The sequence below is a fragment of the Monomorium pharaonis genome, chromosome 11, assembly GCF_013373865.1.
Source record: "Monomorium pharaonis isolate MP-MQ-018 chromosome 11, ASM1337386v2, whole genome shotgun sequence".
NCBI classification, from domain to species: Eukaryota; Metazoa; Arthropoda; class Insecta; order Hymenoptera; family Formicidae; genus Monomorium; species Monomorium pharaonis.
In genome coordinates this window covers 445051-460947 of record NC_050477.1, presented here as the reverse complement: position 1 = coordinate 460947, position 15897 = coordinate 445051, and the positions used below count along the sequence as shown (strand labels likewise).

At 43.3% G+C, this 15897-nt stretch overlaps 1 protein-coding gene across 1 annotated transcript in view; it reads left to right on the top strand.

Annotated features, from left to right (window-relative positions):
• Window positions 1-483: 483 nt before the first annotated feature.
• LOC105829523 overlaps window positions 484-15897 on the top strand; it is a 41694-nt gene continuing 26280 nt past the window's right edge. The window contains exons 1-2 of the mRNA XM_036293574.1: window positions 484-864; window positions 12505-12605. Coding sequence (XP_036149467.1) covers window positions 12542-12605 — 64 coding nt within the window. The 5' untranslated portion in view covers window positions 484-864; window positions 12505-12541. The remainder of the gene's footprint in view (window positions 865-12504; window positions 12606-15897) is intronic.

Here is a 15897-nt window from a genome sequence, read left to right as displayed (position 1 = left end):
GCTATCGCAAGCGTACGGAGGGAGAGCCAAAGCGCGCTCACACCCGTCGCTCTCTTTCTCTCTCTTTCCCTCTGTCTCTGTCTAGTCTGTTTCTCTCCCTCCCTCCCTCTCTCTCTCTCTCTCTTTCTCTCTTTCGTTCTCCCTGCGCCGCCCATCGGTCGCGCTCGCTGCGCCGAAGAGAGTCGTCGAGTTTTCGGCGGGCGCGGACGTTACGTGTTTGGAGGGCCTTCCGGCGTCGATCGTCGTGAAGAACAGTGCCGCCCGAGAGACCAAGAGGGAGTGCGGTAACCAGGAGGCGAGAGAAAAAGGAACGAACGCGGCCGGAAGTAGGAAACCCGCCGTACGGCGGACGTGCGCTTTTATTCCTCCCTCCTACCATCGTGCTCTCCCTGTCTCTCCTCCATCGTGCTCGCTGGTTCTCTCTCTCTCTCTCTCTCCCCCCCTCCCCCTTCTCTCCCCCTCCCACCCGTCCTCTTTCTCTCTGTCCCTCGCGCTCTCGCGCGTTCTCTCCTCTGTCTCCCGCGTCGGTTCTCTCGTCGACGACCGTCGGTTCGCGCCGCGCCGCGTCGTGTCGTGTCGTCTCTGTCTCTCGAGTCCGCGCCTCCTGGACTCCTCGCGCCGCGCCAAAAACGGCCGGTGACAGTGACATGTGCGTTGCTTCAGTGTTGCCGTGCCCCGCTGTCCTCGTCGCCGTGGCTGTACGTGGCCGCAGCTCCAGCTTGTCGCGCGCCCGTTGTGCTGACTGTGACCGTGACTGCTGCTGCTGTTGTTGCTGCTGCCGCCGTGCCGTGCTGCCTCGCCGGAGCCCGTCACCGTCATCGTCGCGATGCACTTCGTCGACGATGCCACCGCCTGCGAGATGCTGTGAGTACATACACGTTTGCCTATACCCCGAACGTTGCGCACCACGTCCCTCCGTCGGACTCGGAACCGACCGACGGCACCTCGCGCGCTCGAAATCCCAGAGGTCACAATGGGAATGAATCTCTCGTCCACGATTTTTCTTTCTCTCTCTCTCTCTCTCTCTATGTTCGGGATTATTTATGGTCGAGATCCACGCGCTCGCTCGCTCGGACCGCTTCTGTTCCCCCTCCCTCCCCTCGCACCGACCCCGTGATATACCCCGCGCTTGTTGCAGCGGAATAATAATCTTTCCGCTGCACTTCTGGCGAGCGTGAACACTTGGTTCGCGCGTACCGCTCGCTTGCTCGCGCGCGCGGCTGGATTTCACGCCCGTACGCGGTGCTCCTCCTCGTGTCGCCATGGCGCGCGGAGGTAAGCGAGCGACGCGACCGACTTCCCGACGGGGAAACGAATCCTGACACCCGAGGGGGAAATCGCGCGCCCGTTGTCGTTATCTATCGATTCCTTCGGTCGTACGTGACCGTCTCGCTCTCCTCAGCGCCGCCGCTGCCGCCGCCCGACGGTCGTCGTCGCGCTCGGCCGCAAAAGTCCCGTTCTTTCCCGTCCGCGCGACGATTCTCTCCTCGCCCCGGCGGCGGATCCGCACGCGGTGCGGCATCTCGGACGCCGAGAAACCGATACCCGCCGCCGGAGATATCGATTTTGGGAAAGGCCCCTCGCGAAAGGTCTCTCGTTTCTCGGCGAGACAGTTTGCTCCTTCCCTCTCTCTCTCTCTCTCTCTTTTACTTTTATTGTCGCTCGTCAATCTTGTTGGCGTAAAACTCCCATTTTACTTTTTATGTTTACAATCTCTTGATCACTTTGTTCGATCGTAGAGAGCTCGTGGAACGCTAATAAACGCTCCGTCCGTTTCTCTCTCTCTCTCTCTCTCCCTCTCTTTCTCTCGCTCTTTCTCTGGGCGCCGCCTCCTCGAAATCGAACCGACTCTCGCCACGAAATGCCCGAAACGCCTCGCCGCGAGGCGGTGGAATCGCGCCTAGGGCCGGCGACGGCCGAAAATTCCGTCCGCCGCGGCCGAGCCCGTAAAACGTCGTCGGCGTCGCACACACGCGCGCGGGGGGGGGCCACGTAAGTGTGTCGCGTAACAGTTGCCCGCCGTTGGAAGGAAAACGCGCCGACGATCCGCGGGCGAGACGATTGATCGTGCACGGCGAACGCGCGGTTCCGCCAAGGAACTCCGCGCTCTCTTTCTCCTCCTCGCTTATTTAGATTAGGAAAACGAAAACGGCGATCGAGGCGCGAGCGAATCTCGCGATGTTCCGCGAGGAAAAAGGAAACGAAAGAGGGAAGAAGGAAACGAGGAGCCACACGTTAGTGTCTCCCGCGGCAAAACGTCGTCGGGGCGAGTAGGCTTTTCAGGCCCTCTATTGATTCCAAGTTCTACCCTACTGACTCATTTACCACAATTTCGCCCAAACACGGATCCCTCCCTCTCTTCCCCCCCCCCTCCCCTTCCCTCTTCCCCGTTTACTCTGCTTCCCTCCCGTCGTCGTACGTGCGACGTACGAGGTATATTACGTTGGAGTGGGCTTCTCTTTTTCCTCTCGGTCTCGGGTCGCCACCGATTTAACGGACCAAAAGCGGACGCGAGCGCTGACGAGGGGACACCCGCCGACGGCGGCGGCGAGTTTTCGTCAGCAAAAGTGGAGTAGAGCTTTTCGATGGCGTTACTGCGCAGTAGGACGAGCCTGACCCCCCGAGTCGACGCTAACATGGTGGTTCGTTCCGTCGTTGAACGCTGCCGCCGCCGCCACCGCTGCCGGCGGCGGCGGCGGCGGCGGCGGCTTTTCCGCCTCGGGACTCCCCCGAGCAACAATCCCCGTATTACAACATTTCGTAACCGCGACGTTTCCAGGCGGCCAACTCGTCGATATGATGATCGAGCGATTGTAATCGGCGTGCCCGAGAAACGCCATTACAACGCCATTAGTTACGGCGAGAACTTGTCTCTCGTAACTGGATATATCAGTTTGAGCGACGCTCGCATCGGTTGTCCGACGATAACTAGATCATTTCCGAGGTAGAGAGACTTCGATCGGGACGCGAACAATGAGATGAGAATGTCGTGGCGCCGCTTCGGATGGAACGTGTTGAAAATGAGTCGGGCTAATCTCGTTTCGTCGAATTTTCATAAGGCGAATCGATAACTCGGTTATCAGGGACTCGGCGAGAGTTCGAACTCCTTCCCGGAAAAAAAGTCTTTTCGATTATTCGATTGCCTGGTACGTTTTCGTAAATCGCTCTCTGTCTCTCTTTCTCTCGCGTAATTCCTGATCCTCCGGACTGTTTGACCGGCGCTGAAACCGTAGACGACGAAGCCCTCGTAGCACGAAATCGTCAAACTGCGTCGCGGATATATGCCTCGTGTTTCCGTCCTCGAGTTATTAATCTTCCGCGACACCTTTCATGGAAATAAATCGATATTCAGCGCCCCATTATTTCTACTTTACCGTGCCGCACACCGCATACCGTGCGGTTCGTTGTTCGTACACACGGAGAAATACCGCCGAGAGAAGCGTTCACCCAATTTACCTTTCTTTCCTCCAGTAAATAACTCGATTATCACAGTCCTAAAATAATAATCGTCAGGAATTTTGAGGAAATTCATCGTCACATACTTGAACAAAGAACTTTTACTCTTTCGAAGAATATTACGAAATTGCGTCGAAGAACATTCGAAATAATAAGCAGATCGAATTTTGCTTTAACTCTATATTCTCGATTGAAATGTTAAATTACTAGGATGCAGAATATATTTTGAATAAACTCAATGTTCACGACAAATTTATAAAATATTTGAAACAAGTAATATTTCTTTGATTTAAGCATTTAAGTGATGTAATATATATTTTTTTTATGTGCGCACAGAGATTTATTTTAAGTAAATATTACTTGCTTCAAATAAATGAGATATAAGTGTACATTTCAAGATTATTCAAGAAAATGTTCTTCTCAGGAATAGCAAAGTTACTTACACTAAAAAAAATCTTTTGCTGACATAGATTTTCTGATATCACAACCAAAATGTATCGCTAATTTTTGTATCTGCTAGAATTTTCGCGGTCACGTATAGATTTGATAAATCCTACTTCTGCCAGTTAGATTGATCAACTGCAATACATATCACAGTATTTACTAATCATTTATCTATCCTAGGTAATTTTTACACGCATATAATTTTTGTTGAAGTTGCAAGATTAATTTTTTTGTTAGTGTAAAAGAAGAGGAAGGCTAAAAATTGAGGTGTCGCTTTTCTTAACGCGAGAATGACATTTTTCTGTGTGCAGCCGCGTGCACGCTTGCCACCGGTTCAGCAATTACAGTTCACGAGTTATAATTACGCGTTATCTGGACCGTTTGGGAGAGACATGTGTCGTCATAAACCCGCTACGTGGAGTTCACCTCCGGCGCACGATATCGTAAAGGGTTAAAAAGCGAATCAGGACGCACGCGATGCGCGCTCGTCTCTTCGTGAGACTCGTCAACACGTTATACACGACGTTACGAGGGACGGTAAACCAATCTTGCCGGCCGAGCATGGCTTCTCAAAGCCGTCTTGTTGGAAAAAAAGTAGGTTCCGCGCCGCTCCGGCACCGAATTCAGTCCGAAATCTTTTTCCTTCTGCAGCGACGGTTCCTTCACGCGCAGCGTGGATCACTGGCATTCGGGTGCATTCGAGTTTTTAATTGCAGAGCAAATGACATTCACTTTGTTTTGATAAATTAGGAGAATGTTTTGAGAAGAAAAGGATTTGCTGAAATTGACTTTAACAGTCCAGGCCTTTGATAACAATGCTTTTCGTGGTTCTGTAAAGAAAAATATGTTGTATGATAAAATAATTAGACACATAAAACGATATGTCTCGTTTAATACCGACATGACTGTTAAATTTAATTCTATGCTAATGATTAAATATAATTTACACACGAAAGCGATTCAAAATGCAGATAACTGCATTTAAAAGTTACATTATGTCGCTTCGTTAATAAAAAAAGTGACTCAAGTAAGAAATTAGCATATTTGAGATGAGAGGAAATTGACCCTAAAGACTAAAAATTCATAAAGTAGTTTAAAAAAATTCATTATGATTGTATGTGTGAAAGTATAATATGGGAAAAAGTAAAGTTATGCATATTTACTCTAATTAAATTCCAAGTCAGAATTTAAAAAACGGTCTACAAAAACGTTGCTAATTTTACGATGTGCCACTTTTTTATGGGAAAAAAATATTTGTCATTTGTGACTACAAATAAATGATAAAATAATTATAATTAGAAACTTTATTTCTATTTTTCTGCTATCATAATTTTAGTAACAATAATAATCTTATGTTTATAATTTTATCAATTATGCCAAAATTTTATCATAAATTATGGTATTTTGAAATATTAATATATAATGAAATATCAAGGAAATACAGACATGGTTAAAACAAAATCAAATACTTTAATGTAGTAAATGTTAAATTACGATTAGTGAACGTAATTATTTTTTAGCATTTACTTAGTTACGTAGGGATAACTAGTAGCTATAATTTGCATGACTGAAACAACTATAAATGTATAGTTGGCACCGAAAATGACTACGAATTATAATTAAATTATAGTAATTAAAACCACTTTTTTTCTCTCAGTATATCAACGGAGCGATATTATCAAACAGAAACGAAAGTATTATTATAGCAATTTATTAGGAAATAAAATACAAAGCAGCGGGAATTTTTAAGATGTAAAGGTACATCGTGACAATGAAACAAATGCGGGATTCGCGCGCGAGAAGTCGTTACTTGTAAGATACCTTGTAAGAAAGAGAAGTTTCAATTACAAAGGTTTCCACCTATTCCCGCAAAACTGCAAACGGTTTTGTCCTTCCAGCTAGATAAGCCTACAGTCGAAACGTTACGTAAATCCCCGGCCGCGCGCTTATCGATTTTAAACGAGCTTTTCGAAAGAGCGCGTTTTCGCGTGCGGAGCGAGAAGATCTAAGCGCGCGATACGCGCGCGTTTGTGACGTCACGCACGTCGGAATGACGTTCGGGATTGAAGTGCGGGAACGAGGCTCGTGTCAAGCGAATGGATCTCCCTGCTATAGGCGTCGACGATGGCGCGAGATGCCGCGCGATGCCGACGACGTTGACGTCGACGTCGACGTCGGCCGCGCCGTTGCAAGTAGGTCAAATGGACTCGCGCGCGCGACCGAGGCGGTGTTTGCGACCGCGAGACCGTTTCGCTGTTAGCGCAGCCAGCAAGAGAGGCGATTTCGCCGCGTATAGCGCAGCAGCGTCGCGTTTCACCGATCCGATTTTGATGGAAAATCTTGCGTTCTGCGGACTTCCAAGATCGAGGCTCGGACTGCGTTCGAATTACGTAATATATTTCCCGTGTCGCGTATCTTCTGTCTGTTGCACTGTTAAGTATTCAAGAATCATATTAAACAAATTCCTCGTGTTAAATAACATTTTTTGTTATTTTCAACTTTGGAATTTATTATTTTAATACGAAACGCGTAGTTGAAACAACAACTTTGTTCTAATCGACTCATGTCTGTGTTGAGTTGCTTATTTTCAAAGCAAGGAGTGTCCATGTTAACGTATGCACCTAGTAACAAACTAAATTTGCGAGTTAAATTTCTTGAGCTAAATTGTTCAACTCCATTGTTTCAGTTAAGTTGACGACATATTAGGTTAAGAGCAACTCCGATTTATAGAAATGATGAAAAATATAACTCAAATTGTAGTGAAATGCTACAATTTTAACAGCGTGAAATGAAGCAAAATAAAGCCACACTGTTGAATTCGTAAAATTCAATTTGCTCTCAATTTATCATAAGTTTTTAATCATTTTGAATTCGTAAAAATCTTTGCTCTCAATTTATCATAAGTTTTTAATCATTCCTATGTTGCCACTATTTCTGCTCAATATATGTCGTTAATCGAATTAAATCAATAAAGCTAAACAATTCAACTAAGAAATGTATTAAGTTTATTTTGATTTAAATTGAATTTATTGCTCGCTGGCTGCATACGTCAATATAATAAAATACTGTTTGCGTTGAAACTAAACAATTCAACTACAGGTGTAGTTATTTTTCAACTGAATGTTTTATGTTAAATTTCTCAGCACGTGGAGGTTCAAAATAACGGACTTATTTAACCGACTCAAGTTAAATTTAGTTCTTTAATATTTAACAGTGCGAGTTAGCGCCAATCGAGATTTCTCTGCTACGAAAATCCCTACACTGAGAAAAATGGTTTTATTATAATAATAAAACGGTTCTGGTTGACCGTATTCTTATTAAACGAAACAGAATTTCTGGTTATCATAACAAGATTTTACAGCTTATAACTACACCGTTTGATTAACTGTACTATAAGGATTTGATTAAGTTTTTCTTGTTGGATCTACAAAACTTCTTGTTGAATCTACAAAATAATACAAAACTTCTTGTTATATTTACAAAAATAGCGATAATGCTGGCGCCTTCGTTCTCGCAGCGCAAGTCGGTGCATGCCAATCTCGCGCAAACCAACGCGGTATCGATGCGATACTAATATCACGTACCCATAAGGTAGCTTTTATATTTGTTTCGTGTATCTTACAATCGTGTATTTACATTATTCTGTTCAACGGCATGGCGGACGAAAAAACGTCGTCTCTTCTGCGCGAATGGAATTTCGACAGCTATATAGAGATTTTTAGAGGTTAGTAAAATATATGTAAAATATATGCAGTGTACTTTAAACCAAGATATATTGTTATTATTTTAAAAACTCTATCCAAACTCGTTTTTTAACCAAAAAATTGTGTTAACCTAATAAAACAATATAATAAGATTAACAAGAAATTTTTGTAGAGTTTTGTAAACCTAACAAAACGATGTAGTAAGATTAACAAGAAATTCTGGTAGATTCAAACAGGATGGAATTAACCAGAATCCTCTGGTAATTCCAACTACAAAATTTGTATCGTCCATTTTCGAACAAACGGACAGGTTGAATCAACCAGAATTTCTCATAAAACAACAAAACTTTTTTTCCAGTGTAATTTCTAATAGCGGGCTTAATGTTCTATCAAAATTCTATCGTGTTACTCCCGAATGTACGTATTTATCAACGTCGCTCGATGAGCCCGCGGACGTAAATGGCGATTTTTGAATAACAAATGCGGTAATTCCTGACGTAGAGGTAAACATAATTTGCGATGCCATTGTCGCCTTCTCGCGCTGTGGTTAGTATGTGTATGCGGACACTGTGCGTTTTCTTAACGCACATTTTTTTATCCTGTAGCATTACATATATGTCTTTCCGTTCACGTTCTCCAACGATGGAAAAGGCGCTTTTATCGTCGGGAATAATGTTCGGGTCAAGGTAGCTCAGATTTGGCGAGTCGTTTCGAGAAAATATCACGTATATTTATATCAGATAGCAACTGTCCGATTCGTAATAGATGATTAAGGGACATGACACACGTAAATGGACATATCAACAAGTACGAGTTCTATAACATAGAGCAAACGGTATTAATTATGCAGGCTTGAATTACGTTTACATTGCCATGGAAATACATCGATCGATGCTCGTGGCTCGGGGGAGAGTCGCCGGGAAAGGGTGGGAGGGAGGACGCATAGTTAGGAAGAATCGGGGAAAACCCATAAGGAAGACGCAAGAAAGTTATGGCTCTTCCAAACTTTCGTAAATAGGGTTTCGCAGTTTTTCCGAGATTTATTGCGTCCCTCGGGACGCGCATCTCCAAGTAGGACCGAGTAAAAATGAGATATAGATTTTCGCAGGCTCGGCGGATAAAAGATCGGGATAATTAGCGCGCCACTTGAATCGGGAATTAATTTTTCAATTTCCTAACCCTCTCGTTAAGCGATAATTGCTAATATTCTGATCGACGATTCACGCTGAGTTTTTCTATAGTTTTGAAGGGTTTTCTTGAGGGGGAGAAAAAAAGATGAAAGAAAAGGGCTTAAAGAAAAAGTGCACGAATATGACAATCATTTGTGGGTGTATATGAAATCGTTTATCATAATTAAAACAGTAAAACGCGATAATGAATTTAATTCATTCATGTAAAATTATGATGTGTTAATAATAAATTAATCTTGCATTAATATATGCTGCTAGGCGAAATTATTGTTTAATGTTCGCGTACAGTGTAGGGTGTTTGTGTGCTCGTATATTAAATTTCCGATTAACTATTTATCCCCCGTTGCTTTGTATGCCGATATTCTCTCGAAACGGCAGCTTAACGTGCCGCAGCATGAAAGAATTAATTGCACTTGTTTAGTGCTGTAACCGAGAATATTCGAATGCAGTTGGACAACATTGTTATCATCGTAGATAGCGATTACAGGTTCGAAATAATCTACGGTTGAGTGCGAGCCCGTTGATAATTCAACAAAATTAAATTAACACCGAGATAATTTTATCTTTGAGAATTGGCAGTATTTTCTCAGCAACTTCTGTTTCTTCGAATAATAATCGATAAGTCTCCCCGGCGACCCGCGTCGATCACTTTTTCAAGTTTAATAATAAACCTGAAGAGCTTTTTACTTTGTTAAAAAGAGATGCCGAAGAGTTTGTCGAAAGTAGAAGTTGAAGAAGGTATAATCTCGACACTTTAATCTTCGTTATTATAAATACGCGTCCGGCATTATGAAGATGAAAAATTGCATAGGAGTTGGGTATATGATAGTTATTTAAAATGTTTATGTCTTTCGCGTACTTGTCGCTGCATTAATAATTCAAAAATGATTTTCTCGATAATCATATAGTCGATAAAAATTAATGATTTCTTTCTACTGCACGAAGATTTATATCAACTTATTGTAATAATAATAATAATAATAATAATAGTACTATTGTTATTATGGCTAGTTATAAACATTTTTCATAATTATAGAGAGAGAATTACGAATAATATATTGAACGAAACTTGCGTTGTTGTTTTTATCCATAGCACAAAATCCGTCGAATGATATTGGATATTTCGAAAGAAAAGGAGAAGTGAAAATGATAAAAGCTGCCCCACATCGTGGACTTTTCCATCATAGAACGCCTCGTTTCCGCATTCCTCATTTCGCATTCCGTCGAAGAAGTTAGGGCGATGTTTGAATTTATCAAATATTCGAGTGTTGACCTGACGACAATAAAGACGGTACGATGAAAAATATTTTGACGGCGGATTTCCTTAAAGGCTCTTAAAATCATTCCGGGGAACTTTAGTGTTCCGTGGAACGTAACATTACACGGAAAAAAGAATTCACAGCGAAAAAGTTACAGCGGCAAGAGTTTGTATGTGCAGGTATAAGCTAAATTTCGGTTGTATATAACTAAAATGTAGCTATCGCAACACAGACTTTTGCTGCTGCAACGAATCTTTTTTTTCCGTGTAGCAAATTGTAAAGTGATTTAGTCACACTCGGAGATAGAATCTAATTTCGTCGCGTTTAACTCTACAACAAAGTAATATTATAAATCACAAAAGATATATTAATAGGAGAAGGCATCGACGCTGATAAAAGCCTCGCCTGAAGTATTATTAATTCCCACGACTAACTTTTGCTTGGAAACCCGTCAGTTTCCTCCGGCGTTCTGAAAAGAGCATCGATTTTTACTACGCGATGACATTAATAACGTGCAATACGATATCCCGAAAATATATATCGATTGATTATACAGGAACGCGCGGGAACGAAGAGTGACGTCCAAGAGAAATCGTTGTTTGCGCGCACATCCTCGCGCACGCATATCCTTCGATTCTCGTCCCGCGCGGCCAAGGACACGTCGCGCCGATCCTGTGCGCTCGAAATTGACGTCACCGCGTGATGCCTCCGGATCGCTTAGGTATTTCCACCGCTGTATACTCGGCGTACCGGAATTTCCACTTTTTCACCTGTTGAAAATTCCAACCGATTCCCACATGGAGGACTCGCCGATAGAGAGGCGGCGCCCGCCTTCTCGCGCGTGGTGGCGGCGGCGTCCAAGTTCTATTTCCAGGTTCTCCCCGACGACGACGACGAGCGTCAAGCTCGTCAACGTGGCGTCGCGACGCCGTGCGTTTCCCGAGTTTCCGGCGCCAGCGTCGATGTGCGTGACGCTCGATATTTTAAGTTCCACCCAGGATAGCGGAGCGCTCTCCCCAACGTGCTCTCGGCCGATCTCCTCCACTTCCCCCCTCCCCCGTCACCGTTTCCGTTTTCTGCCGTTTTTCCCTTCTTCGGCATGCTTCCTCCACCTCCCCCAAACATTATCGCTTAATCCTGGAAGGTCCACACACGACGCGACAGATCTCTTCTTACATTACGTTTTTTCTACTCTGTACCTTGTTTTTGTTTTTTTTTTATTTCACCAGATTATTATCGTCGATATATCGGAATATCGGGCTAGTTGTTGCTTACCATCATTAAAATTCTTTTTATCGCAATTTCCTAAGTAACGAGTTCTCGCGTTTTCCTATTTTCCCATCTTAAGTTACGTAACGCGATGTCCGCGCGCGCGCGCGCGAAGCTGCTTTAAAAGTCTACGAAGCTTTTAACTTTTAAAAGTTGCAAGAAGAGAGTAGGAGCTTTATGAGAGCAATTATTACTTCATAAACGCCAACGGATACTATGAGAAGATGTTTTACTTAAAGGAATATAATATTTAGCCTCTCCGGGGGCGAAACGTTCGGCGCGCGTAATGGACGCCGTAAGGTTTTCCTTTTTCTTTCTTCCCTTGTCGCGTCGTGCTGCGAGGAGAGAAATATTTGCGTTAAACATGTAAAAAAAGATTTCTATTCTGTTCCGCTCTTATTGTCGCCGCTTGAAAAGATCTTGTTTCTGGCCGGGCGGGATGCGCTGCAGCATCTCCGAGGTCGACGTCGGCTCGGTCGACCACGGTGAAGGCAAACACCTTTCTCCCTACCCTTTTCCCTCCTCTTTCTTCTCACACTTTCTCTCTCTCCATCTCCACCCCTTCTTTCTTCTCGATCCTCGCCCGAATCTCTCTCTTTCTCTCTCTCTTTCTCTCTCTTTCTCTCTCTCTTTCTCTCTCTTTCTCTCTCTCTCTCTCGGCCCGCGCTCGCTCGTATACGTACGAGTGTATATCGAACTTCCGCGTGGCTAGCTAAACCTCCCTGGACCGCGGTTCCTTAAGCGAATTTCGCCAACCGTACTTGATTCATAATTGTCACGGGGTCAGCCGAGTTACTCTTTCGTATCACTTTTTACCTCGTATTCTATTTGCGTGGCTTGTTATTGAGCGAACGAATAGAAAGGTGTAAATAGGCCGCCTCTGTAATCAGCGGAAGCGCAGAGAAAAAGAGAGACGAGAGAAAATATTAAATAGAGGAAATTAGAGGCTTCGATCGCACCTTTGAGTCGGAATTAATTTTTCTTTCGTTTTTTTTCCCTCGCCTCTCGCCTCTGAAAAAAATTACGTAAAAGTGCCGTTTGTGAACGTCGGCTCAGTCGGTTACCACATCCCATTGTTTTTACTCGACGACTCATTCATCATTATAATGATGTCGTCGATATATGACAATGATATTTTGATTGCCGCGACGTTGTTGATTTTTATTCTGTTGCTTGTTCTAGAACTAAATGATGATGTTAAGGGATTCAACGGGCAAGCATGAGGGAAAGAACACCCTCTGCCGACGACACCCCGAAAAGGGCCCCACCGGCACCCAGCAGAGGTGAGTGACTTTAAAATAAAAGAAAAACTCTCTAAAACGTCGCGATTTCTTTGCAGAACAATGTAAACGGTTATAAAGCAGCGGCTGAATAGAAATGGGATAAATGTAATTCATGACGGACACGTTATTTAAATTAATGAGAAACCTGCTTTCCGCGAGAAAACAACCGCTACTCGTTGTAGTCATCGGTTTCAGGATCGCGCCGAGTCAACAATTAATAATGATGAATTCTTCCGCATACGCGGAATGTCATATCTATCGCTACCTCGTATTTCATCGAAGCGAGTTCCTGATGCGGTTTTAATGGACTTTTAACTTGAATATTCACAGGCTGGCTCGATCACAAGAATATTTAACTTTGCAAGTTGAATTAACAGAATAGAGAAGAGCGAAACCTTGCACCACGGGCGTATCCAGCGGGGTGAAGAAAAGTTCAAACTTCGAGAAATTTTATATTCATCTCATCACTCTTAATTGGAAAAAAATACAACTTTATTTTTTACTAAAAAAGGTATAAAGTAACATAAATTTTTATTGTTATATGAAATATTGAAGATGTGTTAAATCGCTGTGGAGAACAAATTATAACTTTTTTATTTCTTTATTTTTTTAAATTTTAATTTTAAGTAAATTTAATTGAATAATCTTCTTTATACCATATTCAACATTCCGCCTGCTTTGTTTTATTTAATTTTGTATTAATATTACATGTTTAATATATTTGTTTCTCACACAGCAGGTTCTTCTGTGTTTTTACTTGAATATTTTTTTTAACTTTAATCAACAGGGAAATAATTATGAATATCTTGTATGTAATAATAATAAGAGTAATAGTACAAAACTGCACTTTTTGTCTAATAATATATAAGCTAAGCACAGTAATTAAAAACGAAATGTGTAGTTAAATAAATTTTTTTTTCTTCAGAAGATAAAAATTATGATTTACAAAATCTAATCTTTTTCCATTTAGTATTAGAATACTTTCTAAATTTCCTAGAGTCAAACATTACTCTAAAAGAGTGAAAATTGAACTTGTGTAATGTTCGAGTGATTTGTCACTCTAATTAGAGCGAGAATGCACTCTATAAGTGTGAATTTTCACTCTAGGAAGAAATTTACAGAGTAAAGAGACATTTTAAGCCGTCAAATATTTGTAAAAAAGTTTATTAACATAAAGTTCGCTGTTTGTGTGTCATAACAGAATTGATCTGAAGAAACTCCGTTTGAGAAAAAATCCTGGATACGCCCGTGCCTTGCGCATTTGCTCTTATGTTAATTATCGATCGAAGAAAAGTCAGTCGGTTGAGAATCGCGATTCAATCCGTCGACCCCCGTCCGCACACGGGTTATAAACGCGAATATACGACCGCTGCCGGATTACGATGGCGTAACGATTGTTCTCAAGGCTCCGACGACGAGGCAACCATGGCGATTGTATTTGCATCCGCGAGGCAGACGGATGTATGTCCACAGGAACTCTCAGTCCTCCTCTTTCCGCGAAATCTCAGAGATGATCGCTAGTGTAAATGTAATATTCTCTCATAATTGCCCCGCGAAACGACTACGCGCAGATCCGTGGCGGTCCTTCAAGCAAATGTTATTTAAAAAAAAAAAAAAAAAAAAAAATAGAAGCGCGCGTACACAGGTAAAGTGCGTCCGCTGCACGAGCCTACGACGCCGCGCCTACCGAAGCTACACTTTTTATCGCGGTGCGTATTCGCCGAGTCACGCTATCCTCGAGCAGCAGTCGTCGTCGTCGTCTTACGTAGCAGCAGCTCGACTTCTCTCTCTCTCTCTCTCGTCCTTTACACGCCGCGCAGAACTTGCCTCCCTAATCAAAACGATGTAGATACGTTAAAACCCATTAATTTTAGCCTTATTATCTGTATTATTACCTAATCACCTTCGGCGCGCGGCGCCGAGTATAAAGTAAACGGCGACGGTGGCCGTGGTCGGTCGCGTGCGTCGCGTCGCATACGCACACAGACGCACGGCAGGTATATAAAGTATAAAGTAATATACCGCGCGCGTACAATCCTCGCGCCGAGCGCGAATCGTTGCGCAACGCGCGCGCGGTGTGTCCGTCACATCCCCACGGACACGCTCCGCGGCGACAGCGGCGGCGGCGGCGGCAGTGTATACAAAACACACGCGGGATTTTGAAAGTAGTCACGCTGGTCGGGGAGCCGTAATCGCGGTGAGTTTGTTCGCGACTGCGCCGACTAATTATCGGACTCGTTCGCGAATCCCGCGCCGTCGCAGCCGCGATTACTCTCGATTAGGAGAATTCTGCCTACGCAGAATCCGGCGGAACGGGTCCGTGATTCGTGAGACCCGTAGACTTTTACACTGATATCTCATCAAAACGGACTTTGGTGAACGTCGGTCGACGTCGCGCCGCCGCATACAAATTCTTGGAGTTTTCCTCTCGGAATCTCTTTCCGGATCATTGATCACACTTTGACGCGAGACCACATTCTTTCCTATCAGCGGTATCCTATATCCTGTCCTATATAGGAGGGGATGAAAACGTGTCTCCTTTGAGAGGAGAAACATTTTCCAAGGAATTCCTCCAAAGCCAGTATTTTTTCCCCCCGAAAGGGAAAAATTTCGCGGAAAATTTTCTTGGGATTATTTCTGGAAATTACTACCGAAATTATTCCCGGATGAAGAAAATTTCCCGGGAAATTATGTCTGATGTAATTTTCCCGAGGAAAGTATTCTGCGAGGGAAGATGGAGACATTTTCATACTGACGAGAATGCAAATAGAGAGAAACTGAAAGAGAGAGAGACATCGAGAAATATTTAACTTTATAACTGGATACGTGACGAGTATAATTCCATCGATAAAAATCTTTTTCTCTTTTTTGTATTTACGATCGTAAAACGTTTTCGTGGTAGTTTTTGTTTAGCCCTTTTATTATTAAGGATAATGTAATTACTCGAATTGCTAATTCTGTGTTTAATATTAGGTAAATAACTTGTATGTTATTGCCTCGCGAATTAATCTACGTACGCACGTGAAGCACCGGTGAAAATTACTCACTTTAGAGATTAAAATACAAGAGATAGATTGCTCCGTGTGAATAATCTCATTACTTTTCTCTTGATAATAGGAGGGGTAATATTGTTCATTATGAAAATGTAACTCCTTTCTTTTCTCCCCTTTTTTTTTCATTACTCACGGGAAGTCTGAGACATTGCATCGAACGATTCCCGAAGATTCTCGGAATCTCCTGGAATTGCACATTCCTGGGATCCCGGGATCGGTTCCCTCTCGCAATTCTAACG